This window comes from Alligator mississippiensis, chromosome 5, assembly GCF_030867095.1.
Source record: "Alligator mississippiensis isolate rAllMis1 chromosome 5, rAllMis1, whole genome shotgun sequence".
NCBI classification, from domain to species: Eukaryota; Metazoa; Chordata; order Crocodylia; family Alligatoridae; genus Alligator; species Alligator mississippiensis.
Window position 1 is genome coordinate 47542694 of NC_081828.1, and position 12553 is coordinate 47555246.

General features: G+C 44.1%; 1 protein-coding gene across 1 annotated transcript in view; it reads right to left on the reverse strand.

Moving 5' to 3' along the window:
- Positions 1-12553, reverse strand: part of ADCY10 (adenylate cyclase 10) — an 81142-nt gene that overhangs the window by 25595 nt on the left and 42994 nt on the right. Inside the window, exons 20-27 of the mRNA XM_059727659.1 lie at positions 9550-9906; positions 7986-8051; positions 6403-6534; positions 6240-6299; positions 5424-5483; positions 4882-4933; positions 3836-4067; positions 1408-1515 (exon numbers count right to left, since the gene is read on the reverse strand). Coding sequence (XP_059583642.1) covers positions 1408-1515; positions 3836-4067; positions 4882-4933; positions 5424-5483; positions 6240-6299; positions 6403-6534; positions 7986-8051; positions 9550-9906 — 1067 coding nt within the window. The remainder of the gene's footprint in view (positions 1-1407; positions 1516-3835; positions 4068-4881; positions 4934-5423; positions 5484-6239; positions 6300-6402; positions 6535-7985; positions 8052-9549; positions 9907-12553) is intronic.

A 12553-nucleotide genomic window follows, 5' to 3' on the forward strand; every position in this document is an offset into this window, starting at 1 on the left:
ACAGCTGAGCTGTGCCTTTCTTTTCCATTTCCAATGGCTCCTGTTTCTTCACCATCCTTAAGCATCTGACAAACATCACTAAATAGGGCCTCAAACAGTTTACCTAGATCTCCTCTGTTACCTCCTGTCTTAGCCTGTCGCATATGATTAGTGTGACCCTGTCCTCCATGAGATGTTGCCAGACCAGGTTTCCCTTTGCCTCATATGCATATACATTTTTGGAGGATCTCAGGACTTGTAATGACACCTGGTTCCAGTCATGAGTGGAGTGGTCTAATTAACACATGGATCCTTTGTGGGGAGTGGTTGGAGTACACAAACATACTGAGCTGTGCTGAGCTATAGGATCACGATGGCTTTAAATACTGTTGACTCTGCTGCAGCCCAGCCCAATGAGCTGTATGGTAAATGATGAGCTTTTTGGCTTTGGATTAATATCACGCATAGTTTGTACTATATATAAAAATAAGTGCTGCTTAAGAGTGTGTTTATGGAGTACCTGTGCTAAAACTTGCAGCAGTTTAAAAAAAAGAGGTAAAATGCATCAAACCTGGATGAATTAAGTCTCTGGGTACCAGTAGTAATTTGCCTATTTGAAGATGACTATAAGCATGCTTATTTCAAAGTCAGTGTTTCCAAATTTGTTCCTCGCTTCTATATGCTCTGGGAAGGGTGTAACAGCAAGAGTGGGGATGGGCCTTCAGGGAAATGAAGTTGGGGAGGCAGAGGGCAAGGGAGCCACCTGAACCCCCAAATTTATTTTCCCAGCTGTAGCAGTGGGGGACAAATTCAAGGCAAACCTCCAATAATTACATTCTATATCAGGTAAATTGTAACAAATTTATAGATGTTCCATATATAGAATCTAATTATTCAGGGGGTTGTCATATAATCAGGGTCATCTTGTATTTGAGTAAATATGGTACATTTCCCTGAGCATAATATATGTTGAATGTATTATTTCCTTTATAAGAACAACTAGGAAGCTAAAGCCCCACCCTAATAACTGCAGCCATTTGGTTATTGTTCTGTATCAACTGAGTTTAAGACTGTCTGGTTTTGTGCTGAAAATCACTGCTCTGCAATCAGAAGATCTAAAGCACATACATGAAATGTGATATATCCACCACCTCTTGGTAAATGTGCTGGTGGTGCTGTTGTGGGGAGAGGCAAAGGGGGAATATTAAGCTCCTGCTTCAACAGGTAGCTAATAACTTTGAGTGCCTGGCTCTGAATCAGAGCCAAGAAGCCTGAAATTGTTTTGATTGACAGGTGAAGTGGACACAGGAGTATAGACTGATGAGACCAATGAGAATCAAGGGCTAGGAATTCCAGGGCACTTGCTGTCATCTTCCATGGACCACCTCAGATATACATGAAAGGATTCCTCCCTATCTGTCTCCTTACCTCACCCTTAAGGCTGTAGAAAGTGGCTTCCTCAAATGGGCTAATTACATTCCTTCTAGGATCCAGTGACTTGATCAGGCTCTCGGCTATATTCAGATTCATAAAGGCCTAAAACAAAGCAGATCACAAAGACAGCAAATGACTTTCTGTGAAAAATCACACATCCAACCCCACCACACACTGAAGATAGACAGATTAATTCTATGGTCACCTATGGCCAGTACAGATGACTAGAGAGAGTCAGTAAGGAATCCTGTTGGTGGAGTGGTTCACTATAGGTGGAGAGAGCTCTCTGATTCCTACTTTTCACATCCCAAGCATGTTGTAAGAGAAGAAGGAAGCATTCCCAGGTCAGGTTATACATAGAATAGGGTCACAGCAAAGCATTATACCTGATGCTTCACTGTTAGAACTGTTCCAACCATGGTGCAGTGCAGCCTGAATCAGAGAGATGCAGTGGGGGATGCCCACTCTTCCCTATCCAGGATGAGCTCAAACATAGTGGAGAATCTACCCCAGGGGGCTGGGAAGCTTGCATGTGGTGGCCGCTGCCGCTATCCACTACCCCATGCTGCTGCTGCTCTCCGCATCTGGCTGCGTGCCATTTCCACCCCCCCACAACTCATGTCTGGCCGCCAAGGAGTACTTCTATTAAAAAAGGTTGATCTAGCCTATAAACCCAAAGAGAACTCCTATGCCAAATCCAGGACAGTAAAGGAACTTTCATTCTACTTGGAATAATCCAGGACCTAGAGGAGCCACATGTAGAGTTGGGACATGGGTCCACACAATCAGTGTCAGTGTTGAGTGACTAATGGCACTGACTGTAGCCTGTCATTGTATAAATGAGCCACAATGGAAGCCTCGTTTGCACAGTTATGCCAAGAAATCTCACTGAAGAGCTGCAGCATGCCCCACTATAACAGCCCCTTTTCCCTTTCAAATTCCACTCCCACACATAGCTCTGTGGATGCTCCTGACCTAAATTAGCATCTGCTCCCTGCTACTTTAGTTGTGGGCTCCTAAATAGACCTGTTAATGTCTGACAATCCTGACTCGTCTGTCAAGATCACTCTGGAGCAGAGACTGCTCTTTAAAATATTGATTAAATGTTACATGATGAAATGTCACCAAAAGACTCCTAAAATTACATTATTTATCATTTCACAAACCTCTTAGGTATTAAGGTCGTGAGCCTTTGAGCCCTTTGTTGGCACTGGATTTATGACCCAGATACCTTGTTCTGGGTGGACTCAAAACCCTCAGACTGACCATGATCTCTCCATTCAATAATAGGCAAAATTTACTGATACACAGTGATAAAAGATAAACATAATGCAAACAATTCTATATCTACCAGTCCTAGAGCTGTCACAGAGGAAGGTATGTCTAACCAGTATACAAGCTTTACCCTGAGATTCTTTCTTAAATGTCAGATATCAGCAGCCTGGAGGCAAGAGGCTGAGGCCCATCTTCCCCTGCATCCCTCCCTCCGTCCAGTGGGATGGATGAGATGGGCTGCTGGTGTGTAGCAATGGTAGCCTCAGGTTCCCTTCTTGGAGTCCTTTTGCTGGTCTTAAATTCCTCTTTTTGCATTATTTCTCCCCTCTGATGACTCTTCATCTCTGGGTATCATTGACTAGTTTCCCTGTGTTCATCATACTGTCCACATTCTATCCTTTCAGCATATTCCTTTGTTTCATAAAGCCATCACATGCACACATCCTACTTTGGTTATTTATTACTACTATGAAACTATGAAATTGTTTTTTCCTAATTTGGTCCATCTACCAAAACCAGAAATCCCCAGGGCTCTGCAGTTTGGCACTGTGATCTGGAGGGTCCCTTATCTCTATCAGGGTACACTGTTCATGTTATGGAACACTGTAGTACACGTTTTCCCAGCCTGTGTGTCTTCTTGCCTGTGTCAGACACAGTGGGCCTTGAAGAAAACTTTACCATAAACAGGCTTTTAGAAATTAATTATGCCTTGCCATTGCCCTGGACCATTGTTCTAATCTAATGCATATCTACTTTACCTACAAGCCAATTCCAAAAAGAAAATCTCTAAATACCATTTTCTAGTCATCACCCATGTTCCCAGGTGTTTTCTTGAGGGCAAGGGCTGCCATGCAGCATCCCCTGTGCTCACAAAGCATTCTAACTGTCAAACACAAATCAGATGGAACTTACCCTCCCACATGCTGCATTTGTGACATTAAAATCCCACTTCACAGCAAGAGGTCTTGATAATAGAGGAAGGAGAGAAGGAAAGTTTTAGACTTGATCCCACCATTTTCAAAGTACAAAGAAATGTATGTTCCTAGATGCACGTGAGATTCTGCCAAAATGGGGAGAAGCAATAAAGAGAAAGAGATCAAGGGAGATGACAATAATTCATTTGGAAGTTGGGTTCAAGGCAGCTCACCATATAATTGTTTGAAAGGCGTAAGTATGCAGCTGCACATTCCAACAAGTAATACAAGGCTCTGTCCTCATCTCCTATTGCCATGCAGTGCCGGGCAAGGGGCATAAACACGGATGCCACAATCTGTTCACATTCACATGATGCCATGTATGTGATCTTCCCTCTACCCTGGCCAAAAAGACGAATGATCTCATCCATCCTATCCAAAAACTCCTTTTGTGCAGCTTCAGCTCTGGTCAAAGACAAGATCACAATTAACAATTAGGAGGACTTCCCTGATGCAAATATTGTCATTCTCCCAGTACAGACCAGGAACAGTATCATAGCGGCTAATGGATATAGATACTAATGACTGTTTGGCAAGATGAATAATTAGCCAATCAGAATTAGGAATCCCAAGACAAGTGGGGTACAGCAGTCTATGGGGTAATGTTCCAATATAAATATGCATAAATTAAAAGGTATTACCATAACATAGTATAAATAAAGCCTCCCAGCATAGCACTAAGTGGGAAGAGAAAACACCGGATCGGTGTCTAATTAGTCTGAGAAGCAGCAACCTGTTTCACCTACTTTGAGTCTCCCCCAGAAACAGTTGTGTAAGTAACATGAATGCTAGTCCTTCTATATTGCTTTTATCTCCCTTGTACAATCATAGTTGCGTTGGATTTTTTGGGCTTGTTAAATAAATGAGTTACCACTGAAGATCTGTCTATCGATAGCCTCACTACTATAACAAACTAGACCAAGGATCAAACCCACTAAGACAGTATCCTAAATTACATCAGTGTAGATGCTGTGTGCCTATACTTATCCCAGAATTACCTAATGGTGAGGAGATATAATATTGCCTATAGCATTCATGCTACATAAGTCATCATTTCTCTGCTCTGGATCCCAGTATAATTTATAAGGATATATGAAACTGAAGTAAATTACATATATGTTGATGTGTCATGCACCTATGCCCATGATGTGCTGAAGTCCAGTTATTAACTAACTCTGATTGGCATAAATCAGTCAAATTGTAAATTACACTACACTACCTGAGATTTTCTTCTAGCAAAGTACCATCTTTCTTTAATAACCTTCCAATGTCTAGAAAGAAAAATAAAAAACAGTTAAATATATCATCATATGTCACAGAGAAAGAGCTACTTCTTACTATTTTTCTAGTATTATGTTAATGAGATTAAATTCAAATGAGGGAAGTTATACTTGATAATCCCAGAGGTTCATTGCTGAGTTAGCTTGATTTATCTACAATCAATTTACTCCTCCTGAATTAGCATCGCTTAAATGAAAGCAACCACACTGTTAAACTGCCCTCAAGATGCTTTGCCCACACTGGTGCCACTGTCACTCACATGGCACTAAGGCTTGTATGTACCATGATAGTGCTGCATCCTGATGAGCATACTCCACCCACCCCAGTAAATCCACTGATGTACTCAGCCACATGCTCCTGGAACACATCACTGTTGGTCCACTGCTGAGGACCCAAGTCTGTTAAGCACAAATTTAACTCTGCTGCACTGATCGTCTCCAGCTAGTCTGTTACAGCCAGGGAAGGTAAATGGAAAATTACCTTCTGCAATGTGTGGAATAATTGACCCCAATCCCCTGGAGAAAGCAGAAATATGGTGATCTGAAAGTAAGAGAGCAAAGATCATGTTTATGTAAGTGTTCAAGCAGTTTGTGCTCTATACAAGACAAAGAAACACATTGCATTCCTGGTAAAGAATCTTTACCACCAGTGGTGGCCAGAAAACTTCCAGGAGATGGTTGTCTAGAGAAGGAGCGCACCGTCAAGGATGGAGGTCCTAAATATGGCTGTACCCCAGCCAAAATGGCCTTATCTTACACAAAAGTCTCCTTTCCAGAAACTACCCCAAAAGGGCTGATATTGGCTATCCACAGCTGGTATAGAACAGCATAGCTGTATGGCTATCTATGGGGCCATGCTCATATACACTAGCGTGGCATCTAATCCAAAGCATTTTGTGCCCAAACCCCTCCCCTCAACCCTGGTGCTGAATGAGCTCGCTATGCTTCTGGCCGACTCCTTAAGAAAATGCAGCATTTGATTAGTTAGAGGGAAGGGCAGGGGAAGTATTCAGCTTTTCCCAGCTGCCCATTTTTATTTCCCCTTTTTCTTAAATTTCATTATTTTCAACCTTGAATTTTTAAAGTTAATGCATGAGGCTGAGGACCAAACCCTATCTCACCTACCAGGAGGCAGCTCCCATTGATATCAATGGAAGCCCTATGTCCAATAAAGCTGGACTTGGACTTGTGCCTCACTAGTCTTCCTAATACAGCTCTGTTCAAGTTAGCAGCTGTTCTAAGCAAGATGCATTACAGTCAGGACCAGCTCCAGCTGGTCTATTACAGTCGAGGTTACCTTCTGTAGCATTTTGTGCAACTGACCCATGTCTCCTGGAAAAAATAGGCATATGGATATCTGAAAGTAAGAGAACAAGGAACAAGGTTATCTAAGTGTGCAGGCAGTGTATCATTTATTTAAGACAAAGAAACACACTGCCTTCCTAGTGACGAGCTCTTACCTTCATCGAGAGGCCTGAAAATTCTAGAAGGCGAATGTCTAGAGATGGTACGCATAACCACAGCTGCGGTGTCTAAATACGACTGCACTCCAGAAAAGATAGTATTGAGCTTATTTCGTGATTCAGGGATTTCTAAGTATACGAAGCATAAGACATTAGGCTTCTTCAAAATGAAAGGCATCCTGTGAATACTGTAGAAAGTTTTATTGTAATTTCACCTCTATCTGGGTGGAACTATTTTCAGAAGTCTTTCCTGCCCAAGTGTAAGGGGGCTGGACCTGACAATCTGTGAGGTCCCTTCCAGCCCCTAACAACTATAAAACTATGACCAGAAGTAATGTAACAACCAGTAGCATAACTAGGAGGGGGAGAAAGGGGCACCAACTTAGGAGGAGCACCAGAATTGCCCCCCACCCCCACAGAGTCCCTTCCCTGGCAGCAAGAGCAGCCCCATGGCATAGCTCTCGAAGCAGAAGCAGCCCATCAATGGACACTGCACTGCTGCTGTAAGAGCAAGAGTTGGGAAGGCAAAGCATATGGTGGCAGCAGGAGCAGCACAATCAGGGACTGTTTTGGTGTTCCCAGCATGAATAAGACTCCTGTGCTCCCCGTCCCCACCCCACTCAAAGCCGTGCCTCCCCACCACCCCTGTTTTCAAAAAATGCCCTCTCGCCACCTTGCTTCTCTCCCACAACAGTTTGCCCAGGATGCAAGCTCTGCTTGTTACACCTCTGGTAACAACCCGACTGTTCATCACATTCTTGTTCCAGCAGGTCTGGGCAGGATAAAGTATGGGAGATCTATCAAGAGTTCTAATTATTAACTTAAAACAATACCATACAGTAACTCTAACCTATATGAGTCTGTCTTTCTGCCAGACTTCAGACTAACACAACTAACAACTTCTCTTTGTTAATCAAGGACATAAAGGCCAGTTCTTCTAAAGAATGTGTGCTATTTGGAAAGCTATTTAGAAAATTATTTGGGCATTTCAACATAGTAGGCAAAATTCACCCTGGTCTAACAGCACCAAAATACCTTTACTATTATCGCTAATTATTTTGCAATTGTCTTATTATACGCTGCCTATATCTTCTTGGTTTTTTTTAAATCTGGAAACCTCTGTGATATATATAGAAATAATGTTTTCACATATGTTTTGTCAGGATATGTTTTCTCAGGAATTACTAAAACTGAAACTGAATCAGAATATCTGCCGTGCTTCTATTCTCCCTGCAAGGCTTATCACAGGGTTTGGCAGAACTTGTTTTCATCCAAAACGTGGACGTATCCAATTGTGTAGCACTCCCTAGCACTAGGTTAGGACATTGGTTCACTAATGACCCAGGGAAGTAATAAATGTCTTCCCTTCTGAGCCTATATCATTCTCCCTTTGTCCATCTCAATATCTCAGTATTTCACCTCTCTCTCTCTTTTTTTTTCAGTCTCTTATCCCATTAATCCAATAAATCAACCACGTCTTTCATCCCCTGCTTCCTGCAGCACTCTGGGGATTTCTCTTGTAGTCTCTCCTTGTTCCTTTTAAGGTTATTGTGGGTTCTTTATCTGACTGGACATTTTACCTTCATTTAACTCTGTGTTATTTTCTTCTGAACACATCTCAGCGGGCACAACTTTTCGGTCTATACCTGCCAAATGGAAGACAGAAACAGATTGTGATATATAACAACAAAATGTGTCATGGCTCTTTATCATTTGTCTGGCGGTGGAGTCTGGAGACCAGAGTGCCATTGCACTAGATGTAAGATACGTATAATAAAAAAGTTGGCCAGCTCCAAAGAACCTACAAGGAGCAAATTCTGCATCAGAACCAAGTTCAACTGCAGGACTTATTAATTTATACTGGCTTGTTTATTTTGAAGGGTAGATTTATTTCACCCTCCCTCCCTGCATGCCTCTCTAGGTCTTGGCTTCTGCAATGTTGTCCAGGCTAGTTCAGAACTTCTTTAATTTAACAGCTACCAAAGACATGGAGAACAAATATTAGTTTTAGTAGCTTCTCTTCTCAGCTTTCCAAGCCTCAGATGCTCTACTATTCCTTAGCCTACCTCATTCTACCTCAGCTTACCAGCCTACCTCATTCTGTTGAGCTAAATGTAGTTCTTTCCTACCTCTGCTGCCTTGGCTCCATGTGTGAATCCATGAAGCATGTTCTTAATAATAAGATCAAGCCTAGCTTTAAAGGGAAAATCATGCAAGAACTGACTTCTCTAGGCAGATTTCCATCAGAGCAAGGACACACAAAAAGACATGACAAATTCCATAGCATCAAGGAAAAATGCCAAATTCCAAATACAATCTACAGGCCCCTAAATAAGATGAATAGAAATCATTGTTTCAGCTAGCAACATTTTCTCAAAACTAATGTTAAGGCTCTCTGAAGACCCAAGCAAATGACTTCACAACTTTTAATGCTCATTTCATGCTTTTTTCATCCACCTAATACCTAGAAGCATAAGCATTTTTAAAGAAAAATGAGACTTTTGACTCTGGAGCATAATGTTGTGGCAAGGGGTGCATTTCCAAACAAATTCTATAGTCATGAAATCAGATTTTGGCAGGGGCAGGAATCCCTTGGTAAACTGACAGCCCCACAAAGGCAGTTTCTTCCTCTGTATGCAGTCGACCTGCCTCTACAAGTCTGCATGTTTCCACATGCTTCCACAACCTCAGTCTCCTCTCTCCCTGCACTGAACACTAGAAAGCAATGCAAGGAAATCCATGGGAAAGGCCCAAGAGCTAATGGGGTACAGAAGGATTTGAAGGAGATAGGGCTGAAGTGGGAAAGTATAGAAGAAGAACAAAGAAGTGCTCCTGTGATGGATTCTGTGATGGAATACAGAGGAAACAGGAATACGTGAAGTGGGAGAAAAGAGGGGTGAGGGGTAGCAAAACTGTCTGATGTTTCCTGAGACTAGAAGATGCCTCTATCCACCAGTCCCAACACCTCAGAATATGCCACAAAATAGTGAGAACTTGAGGAATGTGGTATGGAGTAATTGCCAACACAGCCCTGTTCTCTTGAATACTGCAAAACATCCCTGCTACATTTCCTGCCACATGGTATCACAGTCTCTTGGAGAGCCCAGACTCAAGACCGTTTTATAAACTAGGATGTTCAATAACCTTCAAATGAAGGAGACTCGATTTTTCCCAGAGCTATGGCAGTGACCAATGAGGCTGCTTCACTGAATGGATATTCCTCAGGTTCCTCAAAAACAAGTTCCTGGTCATCTGGTATCTCTAGCGTCATCTCAATTGCATAGCGGTGGAATGAAATGAAGTCCCCTTCGCCACAACGCTTGCATTTGTGGGCCTGCTTCTGTAGGTAAGCACCACATTTGTGATGTAATGCTTCTTTCTGGCTCTTCAGCCAGAGCTCGTAGGCTGCTTCCTGCATCAAGGCCATGCAGAACCCCATGCCGCAGCACTGCATCACTGCCTGCTCCAGTCTGATTCTGTTAGCCACAGACATTTGGACACCTTCAAAACAGCACAGATTTCTAAATCAGCTCCCACCTGCCAAGAGCAGAGTTCAGTCACCAAGGGTGCTATGCTTCTGCTGTAGCCATAGATGAAAGTGTTTACACTCAAGGTTTAAAGCTTCACTCTTGTTGGCTTGTTTGTAGCTGTGATTGAACCCAGGACCTTTAGATTTTAAAGGCATAAACCTCAATCCCTGAGCTGATAGGCCCTTATACAACACAGGAGTAGTTTAGTGGGATATAGGTACATAATGTACTTGGACAATAAATCAAAATTAAAAATATCAAGCATAATAATTTAGCTCACCATACCTCACTTTGATCTCTATTCGGCCATAAAGCATACTGGTGTTTGATGGACTAAAGAGTTTACTTAAGTGATTTAGGAACAAAGAACTGGAAGGAACATCCTGGGACATTAAGTCCAGTCCACTGATATCATAGGCAACCATGTCATGTAATTGCTTTTGCGGGCTGATCACGTTCCACATTAAAAATAGTTAGTTCTTTTTTCTCTAACACTATGAGAAAGGTGTCCCAGAACTGTACTTCTGATTGTTAGAAGCCACCACCTTATTTCCAGCCTCAATTTCTCCACAAACAATTTATGCCCATTTGTTCTTCTGCCCATATTGTCCTAAATTTAAATAGTCATTTTCCCACTCTGGCATGTTTATTTCCACATAGTGATGTCAATACAGAGATGTATCCTATCCCTGGCTTGGTTTTTTTTGCTTGCTAGGCTACACAAACCATAGCCATGCATTTTACTGAGGTCAGAATAAATTCAGTATTTATCTGGTTGTATTATAGTTATTATTTGTATTAGGATAACTTCTAGGGATTCCAACTGAGATCATGGCCCTCTGTTACTAGGCACTTAACAAACAATGTTAAAAACTATCCCTGCACTAAGGATCTTAAAAAATATGAAAACAAGATAGACAAAGGAAGGAAAGGAGACGCTGGGGGAGGGGGGGGGGGTGCTAGAGAGCTGGGCCTGCAAAGCTGGGGTATTGGCGGGGAGCCAGGCTGGGCCTGCAAAGTGAGGGGGGGCTGTCTTCCCCCACCCAGACCTCTTGATAGCGGTAGGTAGCAGAAGCTGCTGGTTCAGCTTTGCAGTAGCCGGAGCTGGAGGGGTGGAATGAAGCCCCCTCATCTTGCAGGCCCAACTTATCTCCCCCCAGTACCCCAGCCAGGGCAGCTGAGGGGAGCCCACAAGGCGAGGGGGCTCTATTCCACCCTGCCCCCCCACTCCAGCTCTGGCCAGGAAAAGCCCAGCTGGCAGCTCCCTGCTTTTCCCTCCCCCTCTGACAGCCCCGGAGTTGGGGGTATGGGGGGGCAGGGAGGGGCAGGGCTGGAGAGAGGGGCAGTTTGGCAGCTTCTGAGGAGGCTGCTAAAGCACCCCTGCCTGCTGGTAGGGCTACGCGAAATGTTGCCCAGCATTTTGCTTCGAAGCTGTTTTGATGTGTTTCGAGCTTGAAACACTGAAATCGAAATGAAACAAAAGCCTTCAAAACAGCTTCAAAAGAAAACAAGGGAACTCAAAACATTTTGAGTTTCGAAGACAGGCTTACTGGCTTCAGTGCCGGTCCTAGCCAGCAGCACCCGCCTCTTCTCATCCGACAGGCAGATTTGGGATTCCCTGCACCCCCAGGAGGGTTGCAGGAGCTGTGTCGGAGTCCTCCTGGGGGTGTGGGCCCCCGATCCACCTGCCAGATGACAGACCAGCGCTGGGTGCAGCCCACACCCAGCACCAGGAAGATCGGTGCTGCTGCTGGCCCCAGGCAGCAGCACATGCTCTTGTCCCCTGGCAGCAGATCGGGGTCATGCACCCCCAGGAGGACTCAGGCACAGCCCCCACAGCCCTCCCAGGGGTGCCCCAACTTGCCTGCTGGCTGACAGGAGCCAGGTCCTGCTGCCTGGGGCCAGCGGGTCCAGGGCATATCAGCTGGTGTGGGGACCCACCACCCCAATCCCAGGGCAGGGGAGGGTGCCTGCACCAGAAGATCTGCCCTAGAACCCCACCTGGAGTCAGCTCTGGTACAGGGGACCAGCAGCAGCAGTAACGATCTTCCTGGTGCTGGTCCCAGGCAACAGCATCCAGCTTCTCTCATCTGGCAGGCAGATCAGGGGCTCACACCCCTGGGAGGACTCCGGCACAGCCCCAGAAGCCCTCCCAGGGGTTCAGGCAAGCCCCTGATCTGCCTGCCTGCTGTGTTTTACATTTCCCCACAATAACCTATGGGCAAAACATTGAAACAGCATCAAAACAGCAAAACAGTTTTGAGAAAACTGAAAAGTGCTTTCTAAATGAAACAAAACTCGAAACAAAACACTGTTCTGTCAAATCGTTGAAACGGAAGTCGAATCGGAACAATGCTGTTTCACACAGCTCTACCTGCTGGCCAGGGCTGGTGCAGGCAGGCTCAATCCCCCACAACTCATCAGGCAAATATCTGTTGGGTTGGGGGTGGAGACAGGGACTCAACTCATGGTGCTTTGTATAAAATGCCATGAGTTAGAGTGCAGCTCCTTAGTGTCTCTAGGCACCCAAAGAGACTTGCCTAAGGTCACGCTTTCTGCCTCAGTTGTATAGGAGTTGAGTTTTCTGAGGTTAGTGTATTGACAATATCATTTGTAAT